The 24,199-nt window shown below is 52.0% G+C and overlaps 1 protein-coding gene across 1 annotated transcript in view; it reads right to left on the bottom strand.

Moving 5' to 3' along the window:
• Positions 1 to 5,437: 5,437 nt before the first annotated feature.
• Positions 5,438 to 24,199, bottom strand: part of XXYLT1 (xyloside xylosyltransferase 1) — a 29,773-nt gene continuing 11,011 nt past the window's right edge. The window contains exons 4-5 of the mRNA XM_010001737.1: positions 19,370 to 19,502; positions 5,438 to 5,879 (exon numbers count right to left, since the gene is read on the bottom strand). Of these exons, the coding sequence (XP_010000039.1) occupies positions 5,483 to 5,879; positions 19,370 to 19,502 (530 nt within the window). The 3' untranslated portion in view covers positions 5,438 to 5,482. The remainder of the gene's footprint in view (positions 5,880 to 19,369; positions 19,503 to 24,199) is intronic.

The raw sequence follows: 24,199 nt of genomic DNA, 5'->3' as shown, positions 1-24,199 counted from the left end.
GGAAAAAAATCATGGAAGCAATGACTGGCAAAAAAAATAAATTAGTGGTATCTGCTGAAAACTTTTTGAGTAAATGACTCAGGATATTTTGTTATGTTCAGTTTAATAGTGCTGACTTCTTGTCTTTCCTATTTTTGCAATGTCTGCTGCTTTGGAAGTGCGAAACACTGGTGTGTCAGCATGAGCACACTGTGCTGGCTTCCAGTTTCTATTCCACTGATGCTATTTTCTTCTAGACCAGTTACTGCATCTTCCAAAAATGTGGTGTCCAAAGCCTGCTCACCACTCTCTTGCTCCAGGTCAAACCATTTTGATCTGGAAAATTTACAGTCTGATCAATCTTGCACCAGTTTTGCCATCCTTTTGCCCAACCTGGGAGTCAAGCTGCTAGCCCAGAGCTGCCAGTCTCCTCCTTTGCACACTGGCATAGGACAAGCATCCTCCTTCCCTTCTGCATAGGCATTATAGTCTATTAACATTATTTAACTGGTATATGCCCCAACATTGCTGGACTCCAGGTGCTGCCATTTCACTTCTGCTGTGTGCAGTGGTTTACAGTGTCAGGACATCTTTTCCAATTACTGGACAAAAATTGCTGCTGCACACCTCTGCCTTTTCTGTAACACTGAGAGTTTCCCAAACTGCTGAGCAGAGACCCTACATAATTGAAAAATTTCATTTGTTCCCAGGAGAAGGTACAAACTTTGCTGATCCTCCTCAATTGCACCATACTTGCCCATAACCTGAAGGCTGATGCTGGTGTTTTTAAGCACTCCACATAAAACTTCCTTCTCTCTTGAACACAGCAGATCTTGCTGGAAGGGTACATCTGTGGTCCATTCCAGGTAGCCAGGAAAGTCCTCCAGCATAGAAATGGGATGAGCAGGAAAGTAAAAGCATGAAGGAGAAATGAATACGCCTTTTCTTTCTGACACACTGCATAGAGCCCCAAGTGCTACAGGGCACCTGTGAGAGTTCTGTTCCCTAAACTGAGACCCTCCTCACTATTTAAAAGGGTCTGTTTATCCTGACCAGCTCCAAGGAGGAAATGTGTTACAACAAAGGTCCTGAATAAAATGCACTTAGAGCAAATGGTCTGCAGGCCATAAATGGAGATACTTCATGCAGTGCCTCCTGTGAACAGGGCCCTGCATGCAGCCCATGGCTTGCACAGCTTTAGGATCATCACCAGCAGGGTCACAAATTGCTGCTACATGATGGCCAAGTACAAGCGGGAGGAGCAGCTGGCACCGGGGGGACAAGAGCCTTGCCAGGGCTGCAGGGGGCCAAATCCATCTGGAGTGAGCTGGGATGAAACACTGGAAGGTGCCTGTCTGTTTGGAGGGGAGCTGGAGCCCCAGGGTATGATTTCCAACCTGCCACAACAGTAGTGCAAGCAACATCTGCCTCAGGAAAAACACATCTGGCTCTCAGGAACACTCCTGAAATGTATCTCCTCTCTCAGGAGGGACAACACCAAAGCCTCCTGCCAGGGACAAACCTGTGGCTAATTCTGGCAGCTCCAGGTTCTGCTTTCTTTCAGCTTTTTCTTCCAACAGGCAAACGGCCTAAATTAATGTTGAGACTTTAGGCATATTACAGCTAATTTTCATGAAATATCTCAGGAAGGTAACTTGCTCCAAATGCTCCCTCCCTTAGCAGCTGGTTACTGGGTAAGTAATTCCCAGAGAGCTGCACAAACTGAACCATAATGGCACTGATAAGACTAACAAGACCAGGCAGCAGATTCTTAGCAATTAGCAATTAAGCCAGGGAGGCTCACAGTGATCAGAGCTGGAGCTACTGGCTGAAATACTCAGAAATGAGGTGCTGGGGAACGTGTCCCTCTGTGGCGCTACAAAGCATTTGAGGAAAAGCTCACAAAACAATGCAGCAACCTAATAAAAATCTGCATTAAAAGGAAAAACCGGCTGTCCCCAGCCTGTGCCCCAGGCTTACTGCTCTTTTTTTGCCTTGTTCTGTGTTCCCTCAGGGCAGATTTCACCTGCCCAGGGCTCTGCTGAAGGCAGAGGGGTGGCCGCTCGCCCTGCCACAGCCAGGCATTTCTTTGGGGAGGCAAAATAATAGGTTGGCTTTTTTTTTTTTCTTTCTCGTTTTGCAAAGTCAGGAACTCCATCCTAGTGCTTCAGCCCGTTGTTAAGGTTTGTGTTATTCTTGGCAGGCTGGCCGGAGTGCGCTCCGTATGAATAGCAGAGAGCTGAAAAGTAAATATTGTATCCTCTGGGAGCAGCAGAGAGGGGAGGTGGTTATATTGCTTAATGCAGCACCCCCAGCGCCTGTTTGGGTTAGGCTTACAGTAATTGCACCGTAGGTGAGTTTATACCAACAACTGATTGTTTCAAATGGGAAAGAAGTACAAATAAGTAAGAGAATAAACACTGAGTGTTACGAAACCCAGGAGAGGAGAGGAAAAATTCCATGCAGCTCAAGCATGGGGCTGAAAGCAAAGCTGGCCAGAAAAGGGGGAATGCTGTTTGCTCTACACACAATTTCTCATGAATGCTGAATAATACAAGGAAAATTTAATTTTCTCCTTCAGCTTTAGCTGCAGAACTACTTTCTGCAGCCTTATCTACTACAGAAGAGTTCAAGGAGACCCCTCTGCTCTCCCGTCTCCTTCCTCATACTGGAATAACATGGGGCACTTGCACAAGCAGCACTTTGCTGTGAGCAAGTGGTGAGAAGACCGGGAGCAGGGAGTCTGTAGGTGTGACAGAGCTGGGATGAGTAACCTTGGTGTAAAACCCATCATCCCCTTTCACAGGCCCTGGCCCACTGCAGCTCTCCTGTGGGGTGCAAAGCCCATGGCCCTGTCCCCATCCTCTGCAGCCAGCCTGTCTGTACTGGTGGAGCCAGTCCCCTGCTTCCCACAGCTGTGTCTCCCTCATCGCTGTTTCATAGCAGCATGTCCCCATGTGCCACTTGCCCAGGGCTGCTTTTCAGCCACCACATCTCCAGAGCAGCCCCAACCAATCTGCAGCCAGGCTCCATAGTCTGCAGAACCCCTTTGCTAGGCAGGGGACCAGCACTGGCCCAAGGACATGGCACCAGCCCCCAGGGCCAAGGACCTGCCAGTCAGCCCCCAGGTCTGGGCTGCAGGGGCACTGCAGCAAATCCCCAGCGTCCAGCAGCAAACTGCTGCTGCTTAATGCTTCCTGAGCACCTCTCACTGTGCTGGTTGCTGCTGCTGGTTGCCACAACCCCAGGCCAGTGCCATGGGGACCAGGAGGGGATGCTCAGGTCTGACCTGGGATCCAGGAGGGAACTCTCAGGTTTGACCTTGTGCACCTGAAGCAGTGTCTGCCCAAGGCTGGGCTGTGCAGCAGGAGGGTGCTCAAGGTCAGGGAGGGATGGGGATGGAAAGTCCCCATTCTTCCAGGAATTATCACCAAAGGAAGAGCATGGGATGGCCTGGCAGCAGCCAGCAGGCTGAGCGCCAATCATGGGAACTGGCTGTGGAGTGCCCAACGGGTACTGCCACCCCGGCCAAGCACAGCAAACTCTGCTTCTGCCCCAAACTAGACCCAGTGGCAGCACCTTTCAAAAAGGCTGAGCCAGCAGCCCCACACCACTTGGCCCCAGGCTGCCACGGTGGCTTCTGCAGCTGAGCTCATTAGTGCCTGCAATCAGCAGGGCATGAAGGGGAGATAATTACAGAGGCAGCAGGGTCCTGGCTGTGTGCAGGGTCTATATATAGCACCGTGTGGGTCTGTGCTGCTAGTGGTGCTTAGTCATGGCCCCATGGAGTGTGGGGGTCGGGGGGTGCAGGCAGAGAGGGAAGAGTGCTCCCAGCCCTGTGCAGAGCATCCCCTGGCTGCAGGTGGAGGGTCCCCAGAGCCTGGCCGAGCTCCGGGGTGGCTGTGGGGCAGGGAGGCACCCACCCTCAGTGTCACCCTGTGGCAGTGCCACCCCAAACCCACCAAGGTGCTTTGACCAGGCCTGACACCCAGAGCCACCCCAGAGCTGCACATCCCCAGGGAAAAGCCACATTTGCTCATCACCTGCTGTTTTCAGTGACAGGAGCTGCCCAGCCTGTATTTCCAGCACAGCCATTTCTAAACTGACAGACAGGTCCTGCCGTGGCACGCAAGGCCCTGTGTGTCACTGGTGCCACCCGTGTGGCCCCAGGTGGTCAGTGTGGGGCTGAGTCCCCACAGCAGCATCCCAGGCACAGCAGGGGCTGTGCACATGGCACAGCCCCAAGAGCTGCTCGGGGCCTCAGGACACCCTGGAGTGGTGACAAAGAGCTGATGCCAACCACAGGGCCATGACACTGCAAGCCTGGGAAAGCAGCATGGCACTGCTTAGAAGATGAGGTAGGTGGCTCCAGGGCCGCTCCCAGCCATGCGACATGGGGTCATCCCCACCCAGCTCACACCTAAATCAGGGCAGGCACCGACCAGCAAAGTCTCCCTCTAGAGTCCCCAGGAAGGTATGTGCTCTCTGGGCACGGTTGCAGCTCCTTCAGGGTGCCTCATCACGGTGCATCACCTGCTCTGGGCCCTGCCCTGCTGCCATCTCCAGCACCCCTGGCTGCCTGCCTTGCCCCACACAGCAAGGCCTGATCACAGAGATAAGCCACGTGGGGCACCACATTCAACTGCCCAACAGATACACATCAACTACATTTAATCATGATAATAAAAGTACAAAACCCCCATCGCACAGGCCTTCCGTTGTGCCGCAGAAAAACAGCCAAGCACGTTCTACATCTGCAGTTTTATTCTTGTACAAAAGGTTAAAGGCAAAGCTAGAAAAATGAACCTATTGGTACATGCTCACTGAATGCTTTTATGACAAGAAAGGGCAGTAAAGCTTTTATTTCTAAGAAGAACCATTGGAAGGCTTTAAAGCTCATCTAGCATTCAATTTTTTTGTTTGTAAGTAACCCAATTTAAAACAGATTTTCAGTCTTTAAAACCCTCTTGCCTTTCTGGAATGCTTCAAAAGGAACATGACCTGAGGACAGTGTCTGCTCTCCAGAGGGACCAGACAGATGCTCTGTGTGAGGTGCAGCAAATGGGCCACTGGGAAATGCCAAAATGAAACCCAACTGCCTGGCTGTGTCCTCCTGCTGATCATTAGGCAGGGCAAGGCTGCGCAGCACCCAGGGAGCAGCACCCTGCCATGTGCAAAAGCGGGGTCACCTGATGGCCCCTCAGCTGCCCTCATGCCCCAGTGGCTGTGGCACAGATGGGCACCGTGGACTTGCCCCAAGCAGTGCCAGGAGCTGAGCTCTGAGCATGGTAACTGCATGTCCTGCTCCAACTAGCAGACTGCACTTCCTCCTGGAGCAGTGGGGCTACAGGCAGTGGAATACTGAATGCTCTTGGGTTCTCTAGGGATCCCCGTGATGCAGTGACTCAGGGCTGGTCACCCTTCCTGAGGGACTGCTGGTGCAGCCATTAAGGCATTGCAGGGCTTGCTGCAGGCAGAGCTGCTCCCAGGGGCAGTAGGTGCCCTAGTCCTCAGGGATTGGGGTGTTGCAGTTCCCGTGGTAAATTTTGACCTCACCCTCGCACTGGAAGTACTGGTCAAACACGTCGCTGTATCCATGGTCCCTCCACCATGTGCAAAGCTGCCGGTTCCATGTGCAGTCAAGCACATGGAAGAGCTCTGGGTGCTCCATCCCCACCATGGTGAAGAAATCCTGGTCCCCAAGGTGGCCCTTGAAGTGGTACTTCTCTGTCAGCTTCTGCACCATGCTGGGCTCCAGCAGCTGGTTGTAAAGCTTGGACTGCCTCATCGCTTCCAGGTTCAGAAGGAGGACTCCACTGTTGAAGCCCGGCAGCCCATCAGGAGGGGGGTCCCCCACTTTGGTTTGGGGGTTCTCGCGGCGATACTGCCAGAATGTGTGTCTGCAGAGAGAGGAAAAACAGGAACAGGGCAGTCAGGGAGCACAGCCTGAAGAGCAGCCACCTCAAGTCTGGGCAGGTCTGGATCACAGCACAGGATCTACCACCCACCCAAGGGATCTCACAGTGTTTTGTCTTCTGCTGGCTCCCAGAGAAGCCTGGTGCTTCATGAGCAGTGTCTCTCTCCATCTCCCTGTACAAAGTATTGGCCAGACCTCAAATACTCTTCTTGCTCTATCCTAAAGCCCCTTTTGTTTCTACCACCACTGCTCTGGTGAGCCAGCTGGACACAGGATCGCGTGACTGCTCACACAGCTTTGCAGGGAGATGAAACCACATCCTCAATGCCTAGGACGAACCACTGGAAGTTCTCCCACAACTGGTACATGCCAGGAAAATGTCCTGCAGTTAATGGGATCTCGGCAGCAGAGCTTGCAGCATCATCATTATTTGATTATGAGGAAGCTCCAGATCAAAGATGGGCCCTGGTTTGAGGCTGTGCTAAAAGGCTTGAAATAAATCTGAGTGACAGAAATATGTCTTCAAAATAAAAAAAGACATCCAGTGGTAACATCTCATTAGCTAAATGAGCACGGCCTTCAGTGTCTGCAGCCCTAGGAAGGCTCAGCTGCGGTACATCAGGCAGATGCAATCTTCTCCCTCTAATTTCCAGCTGCCAAGGAGAAGAGACCAGTACAAGTCGAGTAATACACAAAACTAACTTGAGAGGGTGATTCAAATGGGAAAAATTTAGACTACCTAAGCAAGCAGCCAAAAAACTTGTTTGATTTCTTCCTCAGCCTTGGGGTAGTGAGCACACCACACACACGGACTGCTCCAGCTTGCAGGAACTGCATTCATCCCATGACATTACCCAGGCAGCTGGGGTTCAATCTGCCCCAAAGAATCACTCCCATTCAGACTGAAACTCTTCTGCCCCCTGGCAGCATCCTCTGCCGCAATGCTGGGCAACTGAGAGCTGCAGAGCCTGTGCTTCAGAGGGCAGGAGGGACTCGCAGCCCCCACCCCCCAATGCCTGGCAGCCCAGGGGTGCCAGCACTGTGCTCTCCTTCCAACACTTCAGGTAAAGCTACAGAAGGGTTTTTTTGCACCTCACCATGAAGATGTTGGGGAGAAATAGTTAGAAAGAATATGCCAAGCCTGCTTTTGATTCCTCTCTGAATCTGTCATACTCTGACCACAATCTTCATGCACCTCCTGAAAAAAAGGAATTTGCTGGGAGATAGTGTGGATTTTTAAAATTTGTCTCATGCTTGGAAGCTGAAGCTGGCCTGATTTGGATTGAAGAAGATGCAGGGACATTAGTCCCTGGGACAGCTCCAGAGTCACGGTGGATAATTCCCCAGTGCAAGTATTTAAATTGAAAATTTTCTGGTAAAAAGCTGTGTTCAGCTCCAACAGGCACTCATAGAATTCCTCTGGGAATTCTGCAGCTTGTACAGAGATCAGATCCATCCTTCTGTCCTGTTCTCTGGATTCCCAGCACAGCACTGCGAGGCTAGCCAAGGTGAGAGCCAGGATTCAACAGCCACCAGCAGAATTATCCCAGCAGAAAACGTGGATCTATCACTGATGTCAACTGTGAGCACCTTTTTTATTTCCTGATCCAGAGAACCGCAACCATCACACAGTACCATTTCCTTACAACTTTCCATTCAGATACTTTAGATTCAAACCTCTGATAGTTCTCATTTCACCCAAGGTCTTCACTCTGCTCCCTTTCACCTGATTCGGGACGGAAGGGATTTTCCCAAGTGCCAGTCTTCCACAGAAGGAGGACTTCCTGCCTCGTTGGAGCCTGCAGGCAGCAGGGTTCATCTGATCTAAAGTGCAGGGAAGGGATAAAAGAGGTCTGCCTCTGCAAACAGCAGTTATGTCTTGGGGACAGGCACCAGGCCACCACAAAGACAACTCATGGATGCTCATGAGAAAAGGAAGGCAAAGTGCTCTGCACTCAGTATTAGAGGGAAGCTTAATCTACAGAGTCAAGATCCAGTTTTGCACTGAGCAGTGCCTCGAGCAGTCAAGGTCCAGGGGTCTGAGCAGAGACTTACTCAAGCCCATTTCTGCATACTCTGCTCTCTCTGCTTCTCCCTAGCAGTGCCAGGAAAGCCACCTCTGGGCTGAAAAATTATGCTGGGAAGCTGGCAGGAGGGAGAGGGGGAGCAGTACTGTGGAAGGAGGCACCTTCCTGCTCCACAGCAGCAGAGATAGCTCTTCATGTTCTTACTTCTAAAGACCTGCTGCCCAAGCTAGAGGAACAGGATTACAGCCCTTGCAAGCAGCTAGAGTAGGAAAAAAGCAAGTGCCCAAGCCATCGGCATGGCTGGGCTGCAGCGGCATGAAAGCTGATCTATATCAAATGACTCAGTTTTTCAGCAACGCCGCTCCCCAGAGGATTAATCGGCAACGGCTGATAATGAGAAGGGAGTAACGTGCCCTTTTCTGCAGGGAGAGGACACAGACTGACAGGCAGCAATGAATTGTTCAGCCCTTCCTCCCAGAGCTGGTGTGATGGGGCCATCCTCCCATGGCCGCCTGTGGGGACCACAGGGGATCGGGACCAGGGGTAGGACAAGGCTGTCCCTGGGGAGTGATGCTGGGGAGAGATCCAAGACACAACCCAGTGCTGATGGCTCAGGAACCTGCTTGCAGCACTACACTGCAAACTGCCCAGTGCTGGGCTTGGGCCAGCTGAGGGAAGGGTATGCTGGCAGGGCCACTGGCAGCATCTGTTTAGCCTGGACTTCACTTGCCTTTTGTCCTTCTAAAGGAGGGTTTTGGTGTTGTCCTTCTGCAGGGCCAGGACAGAGAAGAGGGTGGTTGAAAGGCACCTCCACCCAGCTGGAAGTGGAAGGAGTGGTGGGTCCAAGAGCATAATTTTCTTTGGAGCAGACAGGAAGCACAGCAACCGTGGAACAGTTAAGCCAGACTGTGCACCACTCTGTCCTGCCTGACACCACCCCTGGGCACCCACCCTGAATCTTGGCAAAACATGGGGGGGAAATCCAAGGGGCTCAGTGAGCTTGCTGCCAGGACACAGAGAGGAGTGCTGGGTGTGCTGCCCTCCCCCTTTCCCCAAAAACTGTTAAGGAATGAAACCCGGGCTGAATGCAATGGAAATGTCTCCCTGCCCAAAGCCCCTGCAGCAGCTGGGATCTCCCCCAGGACAAGCAGTGAGTCCCCAGCCTTGGCTTCAGGATGCCCTACTCCCCACTGCCCAGAGCGGAAGGTAGCGTGGAGCTGCCGGCCACCCCCGGGATGCAACGGGGCAGGAAGCTGCTGGCCGGGAGGAGGGGAGGAGAAAGGAAGAGGAGGCATTTTGGGCTTTTGTTAACCTCCACGGCGCCTCTAGACAGCAGGGGAAAGAGGTGACCCCAGGCCCCCGACCCCGAAGCCTGGTGCTGGGGAGCTGTGTGGGGCCACTGCTGCCAGTGCCCTCCTGCAGCCCCACCAGGCTTTGCTTTGAGGAGCTGTTTATAAACAGAGCCGGCGTGTGCTAGGAAACATCTGGAGAAGAGCATTTCCAAGCATTCAAAGGCCAGGCCCAGGCAGCCCAGATAAAAAACTCTTGCTTCCACCAGGACTTCCTTTGCTGGCCCAGCGCAGGGTGCTCTGGCCACACCTCCCCTGCCTTGCAGCCCCATCGTGCAGAGCTGCCATCACACGCTCTAAAATGCCTCGCTGGGGATAGCTGCCTGGGGAGAAGGGACTGCTCTCCATACCAACTGTATTTTGCAGGTCTGTCTCTTGCTTTCATGCACAGCAAAGGACAAATGCTAGGTGGGTGGAAGACTTTGTCCAAACTCATGAACGTGCGCTTGTTTACTTCAGCTCTGGGTTATGGGACAATCTCATGGGATGAACTGGAAACCACCGGTAAAGCAGCAGGGTACTCCTTGCTGGCAGAAAAGGCAGCGTGGAAGAGTTACTGCCAGCTGGGTGATCAACAGCAAGCACAAAGAACTGGCCCTACAGGCAGAGGACTGAGCTTGCATGCCTGCATCCACCTGAAATGTTCCAAGAGGCTGCAACTCTACCACACCAGCTGCACATCCACCAATGGCCTCAGTAGGGAGGATGTGGATCCTCCCCATCTCCAGAAATTTGGGCAGCCTGCAGGGTATTTCCCATGCAGCTGGGGAACAGAGGAGCCAGGTCAAACAGGCATGAGGTGAAACCAGATGGTGGGGCCACTCCATGGGCAGCTGCAATCAGAGGATGCTCCTGGAAGGCTGTGGGATCTTAGGATCTCAGAACCATGCTTGTGCACTGCATGAGGCTGAGCAGCAGGGAGGAAGGCTGCACAGCCTCTCCCTCACCAAAAAGGGAACCAAAGGCAACAGCCATAGGGTAAGCCACAAAAATAAGGGGTTTGCAAGATGCTGGATGCAATAAACATCCCTGGGCCCATAAACCCCTCGCTGGAACTCACTAGTTTGCTCCTGCCCCTTGCCAGCAATGGCAGAGTTTGGGCCAAGCTGGCTGGGAGCGCAAGATGGGCAGCTGCAGCAGGCCAGCACCTTGAGGACACACTTGGTCACTGGGACCTGCTCCTGCAGGGGTCAGGGGCTGAGGCTGGTCAGGGGCTGGGGGGTCTCAAGTCTCATCCTCAGCCAGCGAGGAATAGGGCTCTTGGTGCAGAAGGCAAGCACAGGTTGCCAGCCATCCTGCTCTGTGCCACTCCAACAGCAGCCTTGCCAGCCCAAACACCAACTAAAACAACAAGTGCACTCTCTTGCTACCTCTAAATACGCTTTTCGGTTCCTGAGCCAGAAAACAGACAGCTGGCAGTGTTATCCCCAGCTGCAGCTGCTGGCAAATGCTGCTGTTCCTGTGCAGTAAGCAACAAGGCACAAGCGTGCCATGCTCCCCTGCTCCATGCTGCTGCCAGTGTTCCCCTGGGGTGGGTGGGAGGACATGGCACGTAGATGAAATCCTGCTGGGCAATGCCCGGCCAAGCTGCCCATCTACGCTGTGCCCAGTACCTGTGGGGCCCTGGCGAGCCAGCCGAGGAGGTGGACAGGGTGGGAGCCCCAGTAGGATGTATGTAGTGTCCTGATGGGGGTGGGGGAATGTATCTGAAAAGGGGGGGAGGAGAAAGCAAACAGAGGGGGTAAATAATTAGAATGGCTTCTGGGTACAACAGATACAGGCTTAAAAGCTACCCAGCTCCCACAGCATCCTGCAGGACCCTTTGACAGCAGCTTCTGTCCTGCCCAGAGGAGAGGCCGTGGGCAGTGAAGAGGGAAGAGTGATGGCACAGGGGTGACCATGTCATCCATCCAGGGTATGACTGTGGCTTTCCCCCAGATCCTCAGCAAGAAGTAAGAGCACAGCCACGAAGCTTCCCTTCCTGTTTTCTAAACCACAAGGTGTCAGGCAGCTGCCAGCCCCTCACTGCCACTCGGTTCAACCAAGACCAAGCCTGAGGAAAAGGCCTTCTCCTCCCCCTCCAGCTCCCTGCCACCAAAAGGCATCACTACAGTGAAGATGGGCCCTTCTCAGTTTCTGCCCTGAGAGGGAGGCAGCTGACCCAGGGACTGCCCCTGGAGCAGCCTCTAACCCACACTCCCCCTTCCTGCCCCGGCCCTGCTGGACCTTGTCCCGGCAAGCTCAGCCCTGCTGAGATGGAGGCTTCGAAACAAAGCAGCCCTTGTTGCTAATTGCTTATTTCCCATGTGCAAACGATAAACCCCTTAAGGAGCTGGGGCAGCAGGTTCAGTACCAGCCTGGCCCAGAGCATTTTAGCTGAGGCTGAGCAGCTTGTGTAACCCAGGAAATCCCAGCTCCAGGCTTCTCAGGAGCACCATGCACCCAGCAATATGTCATGGAATTGCCAACACAGCAGTACCCCCACTCTGCAGTGGAAAATGTCATCTTGACGAAAAGCAAGCCCAGTTCCCAGCCTGGGACACAGGGAAGGATGCACTGGTGTGCACACCAGGATCACCTTGCCCTCCTCTGGTAGGTTCAGGGTGAGAGTCCAGTTCAGACAGGACCTCCAGCCCTTCCCTGGAAAATGCTGATGAACCAACAGCCCAAGCTCTTCAATAAAGTCTGTAATTTCTTAATAAACTTCTCACGTAATGCACTAATTATGTCTGTACAGCACTGGTCTCTACTACAGCATGGTCTGCATACCAAACTTCTGAAAGGCCTGTATTTGGAGCAGCAAATTGATTCTTGATGATTACATTTCTGCACGGACTTTGCAGTTCAAATATGTGCACGCTTAAATAGATGATTAACAGGAACTAGTGAACACAGCTCACAAACGAAACCTTCCCTTGGGACACGCATTTTCAAGGCCAGTCCCCCTCACCACCTAAAATTTTTGCAACCCACACCAGTGCTATAATCTGAATAGAGGTGGGACCATAAATCCCTGTCTGGGTCACATTGATTTCCTCTCCTCTCTGGATCAAACCCCTTAGCAGTACCGGCAGCACAGAGCAGTTGGCTGTGTGTGTCAGACCACCCACTCATTAAGCACCAGGGAAGGACAGGGTGCACCCTGTTCCTGAGGGAAGCATAAAACACCATGGGCCTAATTATTGGCAAAATGGCAGATTTCTGTAACAACTGTGAATGGACTCTGTTCTGGCAGTGCTTACCTGTCACACTCACCCACTGACAAGGCTTGCAGGAACTGGGGAGATATTCTCCCTTCAGAGATGTTCACCTGCTGCTGTGGGGAGGAGAAATAAAAGGCCTCCGTTTCTCCATCCCTGCTAAGGAGTCCCAGCCATGGGATGTTGTGCTGCTGTGGGGGAGTCCTGGCATGGAGGGAAACCACCAGCAAGCTTCAGAGTGGGAGGATGCAGGAGCCCTTCCAGAGGATTGCTGGGAGCTTCCCTCTCCAGCCCCAACATTGCACCACTCCAGAAAGCATCACAGCTATGCAGCAAAGCCTTTCCATTTACTGCTGCTTGTCTGATGATCTCCCAGTGCAGGTGCTCCAGCAACTCACATAGGGTGCTTCTCAGCATGGGGAAACAGGCCCAGAAACCCCACTCATGCTGGTTCTGCTAACACTGCTTTGCACAAGGCAGAGGAACTGATCCACCCTCTGCAACCTCCTCACCAGAAAAGACCTTCCAGCTCTGGCTACTGGACAGGGCAGCCAAGGACAACCCCAATAGCTGGAAAATCACAGGGTCCTCCCAAAAAGTCAGCTGTGTGGGTTTGCAAAGTGAAGCATCAGAGGGGAAAATACCAAAGACACTCCTGGTGAAGATCCTACAAGAAGCAGTGCTACTGGGCATGGGGAAACTGGTCCAGCAGCTCATGGAGCTAGTGGCACGGTGCCATGGAAAAGGCACTGTAAATCCACCTGGGCAAACTGGGCTGCAATTCTGCAGATGTTTGAACAAGCAGGGTTTTTCTAGTCTGCCCAGAAACACCAATTTGCTGCAGAACACTTGGATCTGCCCCTTTTCCAAGACCATGAACCCAACAAAAGCGCTTTGGGATCACAGACTTAGGGCAGGTGCAGAGGCTGGAGAGGGAGCAGTGGGAGCTGCCAGTGGGGACAGATGGCCGCAATGGGAATTCACACCGTGCAAACTGCAGCGTCATCTCACCACTAGAAAGAGTCCTTCTAAAAAGTCCCATAACAAAGTGCAGCAGCTTCAGAGGATGCCACTGGTGTAGCACCTACCTCAAGATACCAAAACTAAGATGTTCAGGAGCTGAAATTGAGAAGCTCAGGAGCTGGAGACAAGTGCAAGTACCGTAACTCATACATGCTCACTTCATACACACATCCTGATCTCACGTGCTATGACCAACAAAAAAAAAACTGTAGCAAAGCCATGGCAAACATCTCAGGCAGCGCTTGCAAAGAAGGACCACCACCCATACATGATCTCTGCAGGACAGCAAAGTCCTCAGAGGTAAAGCTTGAATCCATGCTTGGGGAGTCCTGACTGCCTTACCCAAACACAAAGTCTGTTGATTTATGGAAAAAAATTAATGTTTGTAATGTCTAATATCTAAAAAGAGACAGTTAATAGTATTAATAGTATTAATCGCATTTGTGCTAATCAATGCACAGTTGTGGTTGTGAGATCTTGTCAAATTTATTAATTGTATTTAAATGACATTTCAGGTGTGGCTAGTAATGGGAATAAGAGCAACGGGTCTTACATATTAATGATGTGCACAGACATTAAACAAAAAACCTTTTACCTTCTCAGGTAAATTTTTATCAGAAAGTAATGCTGAATTTCTGCAATAAATTCTGCTGGAAGTTCCTTGTGCAATTCTGGCAGCTTCTTGGCAGCCATTTCCAAAGAATTCCTAGAACTGTTCCTCACACATTAAGTGGCAGCACTTGTCACAAACCAAAGTCTTGAAATGGTTTAATATACAAGGTGTGCAGGGTCTGGCTTGCAGGACTGTGGGCATGCAGCAGCTGTGTCCCCACGCATGGCAGGGCACAGGCAAGGCAAATTCTGCTGCCTTTGCCAACTGAGAGGCTTGGGAGACACAGAGACTGTCGTGGCAGGCAGCTCCCTGCTCCCCCAGGGCAAAAGCACTTGGAAAAGAGCAAAATCTCCAAGTCAGGGCAACCTAGCTGTGTAGGGAGCCCAGGAAACCAGGAGAACTCAGGTAGGTGACCTGCCTGCTGGAGATGGTTATCTACAGCTCCAGAAAGCAGCATCCTAAGCAACAGCCCACCTGCACTGCTATACAGCCACTGCCCCAGCTGATACCCAGGGAATTCAGCTGCTCCTCCCTGCTTACAGCTGTTGGTGGTATTTTGGGCTTTTTTGGAATCCCAAGAGAAGGTACAGGACGTTCTGTCTCAGCCCAGATGTGCTGACAGCCCAGCCTGGCAAAAGATTCAGGATTAGCCTGCTTAAAGCCCAGGACAACTCTGTTCCTCTTCCAAACATCTGGCAAACTGCCTTAGTCCTGCAGCTCCCAGCAAACACTGAGCACTCCCAGTGCCTCCAGGTGCAGAGGTTGCACAGACTTGCTTCCACTCGTTCATTGGCTTCCCAGGGTTGTTCTACCAGCTTTCAAGCAAAATCCATGTGACAGAGCACACAGATCCCACACGATCACAAGCAGAAACAAAGTTTTTCCCTTCCAAAGAAATAATGTTCTGTTTTAGCTCTCCCTGTGTTTTAGGCAGAAGCAAAGGTGAATGGCCTTGCAGCCACACAAGGACTCAAGTGTCCGCCCTTTGCAGTCTGTACCTGTCCCTTTGGTGTAGATATCCTTTCCTGCAGGACAAACTTTTATCATTTCCAGCACCGTGGATTCTCAAGATGCCTCCAGCTCTTACTAGCTTCTTGTCATGGGGAGCAGCACTGAAGATCTCACCCGATGGCAGGAACGCAGGCAGCAGCTGCCCTTTCAGCCCCAAGTATGTGCAGCCATGGACCTGAAAGGTCTGGGAACTCTCTTGAGGTCCACTATCACAGCAGATACCTTGCTCCCAGCTGGAGCAAGATTGGTAAAATCACCCATCTCAGGACCTGTGGTTAGATCTTCCCAAGTACCAGCAGACTGCTCCTTTTCAATGAGACCTCCAAGGCAAGAGATCCTAGAATCATGGAATGGTTAAGGTTGGAAGGGACCTTACAAATCATCAGGTTCCAACCTCCCTGCTATGAGCAGGGACACTTCACACTAGACCAAGCTGCACAAAGCCTCACCCAACCTGGCCTTAAACACCTCCAGGGAGGGGGCATCAGCAACCTCAGTGGAGGAAAGGGTTTTGCCTGCAGACCAGCAAGCAAACATCAGCCTGGTAGGAGGCATCATCCAGTACTGCCATGAAAAGCCCACATGCACCTAAGAGCCTCGTGCGTGGTACCAGTGTCCCCAGGGGCCCTGGCAACAGGGGCAGCCCCTGACAGGACAAAGCTCTGACTTTGGCCCCATCCACAGAGGTGTTGACCATACCCTGTGTCACACATCGGATCCAAGAGCCACAGGAAGGACAACATATCTGATCCTACAACTCAAGTGTCCGCCCTTTGCAGTCTGTACCTGTCCCTTTGGTGTAGATATCCTTTCCTGCAGGACAAACTTTTATCATTTCCAGCACCGTGGATTCTCAAGATGCCTCCAGCTCTTACTAGCTTCTTGTCATGGGGAGCAGCACTGAAGATCTCACCCGATGGCAGGAACGCAGGCAGCAGCTGCCCTTTCAGCCCCAAGTATGTGCAGCCATGGACCTGAAAGGTCTGGGAACTCTCTTGAGGTCCACTATCACAGCAGATACCTTGCTCCCAGCTGGAGCAAGATTGGTAAAATCACCCATCTCAGGACCTGTGGTTAGATCTTCCCAAGTACCAGCAGACTGCTCCTTTTCAATGAGACCTCCAAGGCAAGAGATCCTAGAATCATGGAATGGTTAAGGTTGGAAGGGACCTTACAAATCATCAGGTTCCAACCTCCCTGCTATGAGCAGGGACACTTCACACTAGACCAAGCTGCACAAAGCCTCACCCAACCTGGCCTTAAACACCTCCAGGGAGGGGGCATCAGCAACCTCAGTGGAGGAAAGGGTTTTGCCTGCAGACCAGCAAGCAAACATCAGCCTGGTAGGAGGCATCATCCAGTACTGCCATGAAAAGCCCACATGCACCTAAGAGCCTCGTGCGTGGTACCAGTGTCCCCAGGGGCCCTGGCAACAGGGGCAGCCCCTGACAGGACAAAGCTCTGACTTTGGCCCCATCCACAGAGGTGTTGACCATACCCTGTGTCACACATCGGATCCAAGAGCCACAGGAAGGACAACATATCTGATCCTACAGGCCGGATGCTGCTTCCTGGCTGCAGCTGGAGAAAATCAAACCTGACACCAATGGCCTCAGATCTCAGACCGACTCCTGCACCCGCTGTGGTCTCCTGCAACCTCCTCATCTGCACCCAGGAGCCCTGACAGACACTGGCCCGTGGGGCATAGCAGGGAGGTGGATCTGCAGGGCGATCCACATACAGGATCCACATACAGCTTCGACAGGAGTTAAGCCTCTCCCCAGGCTACCCAAATCCACTCTGAGAGACCCAAAAAGACAGGCCAGTCCCAGGCTGTGCAACAGTTAAAGCCCAGAGTTTGCCTTGCAGGAGGGCCAAGAGATCCTGTTGCTCCGAGAAATGCATTTGTCCAAGACAAACAGTGGCCAGGCATTGTTTCAGCATGAGTCAAACGAGTGGAAACGCTCCCGTGCCATCCTGTTTTGCTGTCTGGAGGTTTCCCCTACCTCCAGGATATGCAAGCAGGCTCCAGGATGTTTCCTATTTGCTGTTCTCCTACTCCTCTGTTTCCTGCAAGCGTCTGTACCCAGTGCAGTCCCAGCTCATGCCTGAAAAGTGCAGCCTACAACCAGAAAGCCAACGGGCAGCTGGTAGGAACGGCATCACCTCCCAGAAAACTGTGTCATTTACAAAATAAACCAGTCTGTACCTCCTCTGATGGGCAAAGTAAGGAACAAAGATCCAACACAGCCAAGTGGATTGATCTCCAGTCATCTTCCCCATTGTTAAAGAGAGGGGCAGAGGACACCCAGACTGCTCCCTGCCTCAAGGATGCCCGTCCACAGCTCTGACAGCAAGTCCAGGAAAACTCTGCTGACTCCCCTCTGATGTTTTGCCCCACACTGGCTATCCTGCTTTTAAGGCCTCAGTGTTGAATGCCTGTTGGCACAGCCATAGTTCACACCAACACAATCATGAGGCAAGGGTGCACCCACAGAGCTACAGAGCCACAGGCACAGCCCTAGACACCGTGTCCTGCTTGGAAAACACCTCCTGGTTTGCTGTGGGAGCAGGTACCAGGATGCTGGCATCGCCTTCAGCTTCGAATCCAACTACATCACTTTGCTGCCCTTGCTGGGAGTGCTTTAAATGCAAAAGAACAATGCTGGGATAAATAATCCTGGGCAGCACTGGTGCTGCAGAGAGCTGCATGAAGCAGGGAAGAAGAGGAGTAAAAATTGGGACACTCTCCATCACTCCTGCAGACCCAGGCCCACAACCGCTTTCCCAACTGATGCTTCAACCCTGCGCACGTGCCAAGTCACATGGCTGGAGTTCGCACTTCTAGTTTCACACCTACAACACGTTTTTATCTTGCTAAAAGTGTAAAAATAGCAAAGATTATTTTTTTTTTTTTCCACAAAGACACGCTTTGTCAGCTCACATTTTTGTCTGGAAACCCTTTTAGCAGGGAGGTGTGAGCCCCTGGGCGGAGGGCTCGGCAGGAGGCCAGGCAGGCGTTTGCACAGCTCGCCCCATGCCGGGTAGTCTGGCAACAAGAAGGATCAGGAACTTGTTTTCACACTAAGATCAAAACAGCACAAGAAGAAAAGCACAACATAGCCCAAAATGACCCAGAATGTTCAAACTGTAACAACAGAAAGATCAGCCCAAAAATGCTGCCTGTGAGGGTTGTTACTGCTTGGGTTGTTTGTCCCCACGGCAGGTGGCAGGAGCAGGGAGAGCACGGCTTTGGCTTGAGTTAGATATTCAGTGCTGAGCCCCACGGTGCTGTGCCTTGTCTCCGGCTGTGCCAGAGACCTCTTCCTCCAGGGGAGCACCCCAAAGCCTAACTCGGTCCCCTCCAGGCCTGCCTAGTCTCACAGACCACATCCAGGCAGTGAAACACCACCCCTGCTCCCTAGCTATGCGTGGAAATAATGCAAAACCAATCCCTGCAGAGACAGAAACACAGAGCAATTCCACCATGGACTAATTGCAGGCAAACAAATGCTTAATTTATCCCCTTCCAGGCTGCACTGCTAACAAACAGATCTGCTCTGCTGGGCAGCACTGACCAAGGCTGACGATCCAGCACAGCCCTGCGGCTGCACTTGGCTGTCACAGCTCCCTCCATCTCATTTTAAGCCCTAACAATTGGATATGATTAATTGGGGCTGGATGTTCCATTCTGGGCACTAAAATCCTGCCAGGACACCCAAAGCAGATACAGGAGCTCTCCATGCTCTGAGCACGGTGCCACCCTACGAAGAGGAGACCGTACCTTCCTCTTTGTCAGACTAACATGTTGTGCCAGTTGAGCTGAAGCGCACTGAGCACAGGTCCATCAGAGATAGAAGATGTTGCTCCTGCTAGGGCAGGGCAGGCAGCAATATTCACAGCCTGACATCCAAACTGATGCTCCAGAATTAATCAGAGCACCTCAGCTGGGATGGTTGGGCAAACACACCTCTAGAAGATGTGCTATGATCTAGGTATGGATTTCGGAACCAGGAACAGGAACTTGGGTCTGGAAGCCTTGTGATGGTGCATGAGAACAAGCAAACCACACTGACACTGTACACTTTGTTCATACTGAACTACAAAATTAAGATCAAGTGCCTCTGCAGGGATAAAAGCAGGGAGCTGCTTCCCCCTAGATTTTCTTCCAAAGACTGACCTGAGCTGAAAAGAAGTCACATCAGCCACCCGCTGCCCACCCCAGGCTGCCCTCAGCGAGGGGGCTGTACCTGTACACTGGCTGCATCTCCCTGGCAATCCCGATGACTGCTCCCTCTGGGAAGTTGTCAAACTCATCAAACAGGTCTCGGATGTTGGTCTTGTACTTCAGGTCCAAATCTACCTGGATGATCTGTGTTACTTCTGAAAGCAGAAAGATGAAAAATCAGCTATACAAGACAATCATAACCAGTGATTGCCAGTGGTGACATGAGGAATTACACCCAAAAAGGACTTGGTGAAATTAGCCCCGTGGGCAAGACTTAGCCAATTCAGGGCAAACACAATTCAGCTGCAACTTCAAGATAAAGCCACCAACCTTCAACCATCACAACACTTACCACTGTGCACTGTAGGCATGACTTCAGAAACCATTTCTAGTCACCTTCTGCTTCTATCTGCTCTCTCCTTCCTTCCAGAAGACCAGTTCTCCATAAAACTGACACAAGCAAGAGGTAGCTCCAACCTGCCCTCCCCCTTTCTGGAAGTGTTTCTGCAGAAGCAGTCACACAAAACCCTGTGCTCACCTCACATACTTCTGGGAAAAGCTACCAACTCCACAAGTGCTTCCTTGCTCCAGCCCCCACAGCATCTCTGGCTCAAAGCATCAGAGCAATTCCCATCAAGGACAACATCACCAGTGCAGTCAGCCACAACACTCTCAGTAACACCTGCACAAGCTCATAAGCTGCCAGCAGCCTGACGTGGATTTCCCCAAGAGCAGAAATTACAGCCCCTCAGCTTGCACAGAACTGTGGGTGGTCTGCAACAGCCTGGAAAACTTCATCATGGCTGGTGGTACTCTGTCAGAGATGAGGAGGGATCTGCAGACAAGGAAGCACCTTCCACTCGCAGTGGGGAAGTTGAGAGCAAGGAGAGGTTGGAGGACTTTATTATCAAGGCCAGGTCTCATTAACAGGGTCAGACCCCTGCCTGCCTTTGTTATACTCTCCTCTGCAGTACATGAGACCTTTTAATGGTGATGGTGCTCAGGAGAGGAGATGCACCTTATCAAAACTGCTTGTCCCAGGATCTGGGGATGTGGTAGGGATTGCAGGAGGCCAAGTGGAAGTGCACAAATTCTATGAGAGATCAGAGTGTTCCATGGGTTCCCCCAGCCCTGGGCACTGCCATGGTCATCTTCTTGCCAGCCAAGCCCAGCCCTGCCCAGGGACTGCGAGTGGAGCTGAGCCATCCCCCATGGCCTTATGCAATGCCAACACTATTTATATGTGTTATAAAAGACAAGAGCAAATTGGCCAGGTTGTTTAGCACTCAGCACTAATTGGATTACAAAGACTGTGGCAACCTGTTTTGGGCCCACTCATCACACACTGGTGCCACTACAACTCTCTGCAGGCTCAATGTACCTGTCACCACCTTTCACAGTGATTAGCAAACAAGGCCTCATCCTTCCTCCTGCCCAGTACCTGCAGGCAGGAGGGCGAGCCCAGCCTGCCCTCAATATGCTGCAGCCTGCCCTCAATATGCTGCAGCCTGCACCCTCTGTGACCATGGGCTGGGATTCCCGTCAGGGCTGGTGTTTCTCCAGCCTTCACAACACCACTGTTCCTCACCTCCTTGCCCTGCCGTGCTCAGGACAGGCTGCTGGCTATCCCAACTCTGCTGAGAGCAGGAGGCACCTGCTCTGTTCTCAGCCTCCAAAGCCACAGCCGGGAATAGGGACTTGGGGACACTGCAGGCAGCTAGGCTCGGACAGCTGTTCTCCAGCACAGGAATGCAGCTTTGCCATTTCAAATGCATTCATCACTTGGCATTTGTTTTTCACGCAGATGTGGGGCTGTACAGCAGCTCTGAATTTTTTGCAGATCCTGCACTAATCCGGGGCTCTTGGCAATTGGTTGTATCTACCACGCTGTCCTCATTTAAAAAGAAAAAAGCCCTGTGAGGTTAAGCAAGAAATATACTGCTTACTCTGCGAAGCATCCAAGCAGAAATATAAATCAAGGGGAAATAGCATCTAAGCTACAACCCAGGCTGTATCTCAATTTATTTTTTTTAACATCCATCACTCTCTATCTGTTACAGGGAAAGGCCGCACTCCCTTCAGCCAGCACTATGGCAAATCCCCAGGCCTACCCAGTATTTACCACCAACATAATCCTCTGTTTGCAAAGATTTAAAACCCAGGCGTAGTAATTCACTACAGGCTAAAGCAGGTCTTGACCTGAAAGCAATTTCCCTCAACCTTCCCAACAGTCTTAGAAATTGCTAGTGCAACTCAAGTTGATGAACAGGCAGAGAAGAGGATTTCTACAACAGGGAACAATATTCGTATCCCAAATATCCGAAACCTCTCCAGTGGTTCCTACCACAGCAGGGCAAAACCCAAGTCCTTAATGATACTGCAACTGAGAATATCCAGGTCACAAAACTCCAGGCCAAAGAGACTCTGGACACAGAGCACAAGCTCAGCCCAAGAGGAACGGGAAGGAGCCTGAACCGTGCAAGGTACTGCTGAGGATGGGGAAAGAGGATGAGGTTCCCAGGAGGATCCCAGCATGGCTCACCCCCATGCACAGCAGCTTTCCAACACCTCATCAGGTTTCAATTAAATCAACCACGAGTCACGTCATCCAATTGTCCTCTAAAATTAGAGATGAGCATTAACTGCAATGAATCATAGTGAAGAACGAAAGCTCCAGTCCCAGCCTTGCCTGGCCCAGCACCAGCCCCCTGCTCTGGTCACATGTGCTGGCAAAGCCCCCCAGGAAAAACTTGCTAAAAAACTGGACCCAGAGAGCAAAGTACTTTCCTTTTTTTTTTATTTTAAAGCAAGCACAAAATGCAGCATGGAGACAAAAATGATCGTGGGTGACATTAAGCACTCTTTTGCCAGATGCAGCTTGCACTGACAGATTAACAACCAAGACAATTTCTCTGCCTGTGACTGGCAAGGGTCCAGGAACTAGTATTTATTATGTATCATGCTCTTTTGCCCTTCTACCAAATGGCTACCATGTGGGGGTGGAGGAATGATGTGCTCTCTTAGGCACAAACTACTTGGACAGGCACAGCTGGATATGTAGGAAAAGGCTGAGAGTATTCTGATCAGCAAGCAAGTTTTCTAACTTTGCCATAGTGTATATTACCCTCTGCTTTCTTCAGCTACTGCTCTTCCAGCCACAGTGCATAAAGGAGAGTTACACCACTCAAAGTGGAGATGATCTCCATTAGCAGTGACAGTTTTATAGCACAGGCTCGCCCCATTTAACGATTGTAATGTTTTACTGCAGCCTCACACCAGCAGCTGCAGCAGGGCAGCTGCCTGGGCTCAGCTCAAACCCTCCCTTTAGCCACAACCAGAGGAGAAAGCCCGGCTTAAGGGATACCTGATCCCACAGCAGGGTCTGTGGTGATGGAAAGCAGGAGAGAAGGCCAGCTCCAGTGCCCAAGCCTTGCACTGGGGCTCAGCTGCCAAAGAGAGGGAGAATCAAGTTTATTCCAGAGCAGGACTCCAGAGAGATGCTGGTGCGGATCCCCTCTTGTGCAGACACTCCCTCCTTCCCTGACAGCCTCAGCTCAGTGAGGATGCACAGGCAGATGGAGGTCATTTCCCTGTGCCCAGCATCTTCTGCCAAGACCTGCATGTGGGCAGGCACCCCAGGTACATGCCAAGGGGCCTGGTGAGTTGCCCAGAGGCTCTGAGCAGTACCCAGGAGCCCTTCCAGCTTTTGCAGCAAGTCTGATGGCCTTTCCCAAGAGGCACCACCCCAACAACACAGAGTGAGCCTTGGGAGCAAATTGCTCTTCTCCAGTCAGGTGGGAGTGAGGGCACAGGGGAAAGGAAAGCCCCTTTGGCCAGCCCAGGCAGGACTCAGGGGATATTGCAGAGCAAGCATCCCTGCAGCAGTCATTACCCCTCCAGACCTTCTTGACCCACAGCCACTTTTTGCAGCAGCCTATGGATGGGCAGCATTGAGCCTGCCTATAGGCTAGGACTGCTTTCCCCTGGTCTGAGTTGGGATGATGGCCTGCAAGAGATTTAGAACTACGGGAAAGGAAATCAATGGAGGGTCAGGAAGACAGAAGATGCAAAGGTTGGGGCTGGTACAGACCCTGGGGGAAGCTGCCAAGCACATAAGCCTGTGGGCACAACTCCCTTGGCTGCTCTGGAAATGCCAGCTGACAGTGGGAAACCTGATGGGAGAAAAGGATATCTCCTTCTCTGCTTTTTGCCTTTTCCTGCTCTGGTACCTGTGCCATCAGTGAGCTGCCTCCTCTCTGGTGCTGCAGGCGGCCAGGGCAGAGGCTGGCAGCAGCAGCAGTAGCCCCATGCACTTCCCGAGCATGGACAATGCTGCCACCCTACATGCACAGTTGGGGCCACCTACTGATGGCCAAAACTAGTCTCTGAAGTATACAACATACAATTTGCATAAGCTACAAACCTCCTGGATACCAGCCACCCTGGGTGCAGGTGTGGGGAGCCCAGGGAGGTTCAACAACCACGCATTGGGCTCTAATAGTCAGTCAAGGCAGAAATACCCCTGCAGCCAGGCCTCTGCAGGCAGCACAGGCTGCTCTGCTGGTGAACTCATCCCAACACTCATCCCAACAATTTTCTCGGTATGAGGGTTGCTCCCCTGGCAAAGCCAAGCTCAGACAGCAGGCGCAGGGCTGGGCACAAGCACCAGCCTCTGCTCCAAACCCTCCTCTGGTGTACCAACCACACCAGGCCTGGGACAGAGGCGTGCCAGCACCAGCAGCCACCTCACTCTGCAGAGAGGGGAAAGGAGTGAAAATAGTAACAACTTGTGTGCAGGAAAAAACAGCAAACAGCACCTTTCTGGAGATTGCACTGGGGGAAATTGCCCCAC

Source organism: Chaetura pelagica, unplaced genomic scaffold (genome assembly GCF_000747805.2).
Source record: "Chaetura pelagica isolate M959 unplaced genomic scaffold, ChaPel_1.0 scaffold807, whole genome shotgun sequence".
Taxonomy (NCBI): Eukaryota; Metazoa; Chordata; class Aves; order Apodiformes; family Apodidae; genus Chaetura; species Chaetura pelagica.
Note: the sequence above shows the minus strand (reverse complement) of the source record. Positions and strands in the feature narration are given on the sequence as shown.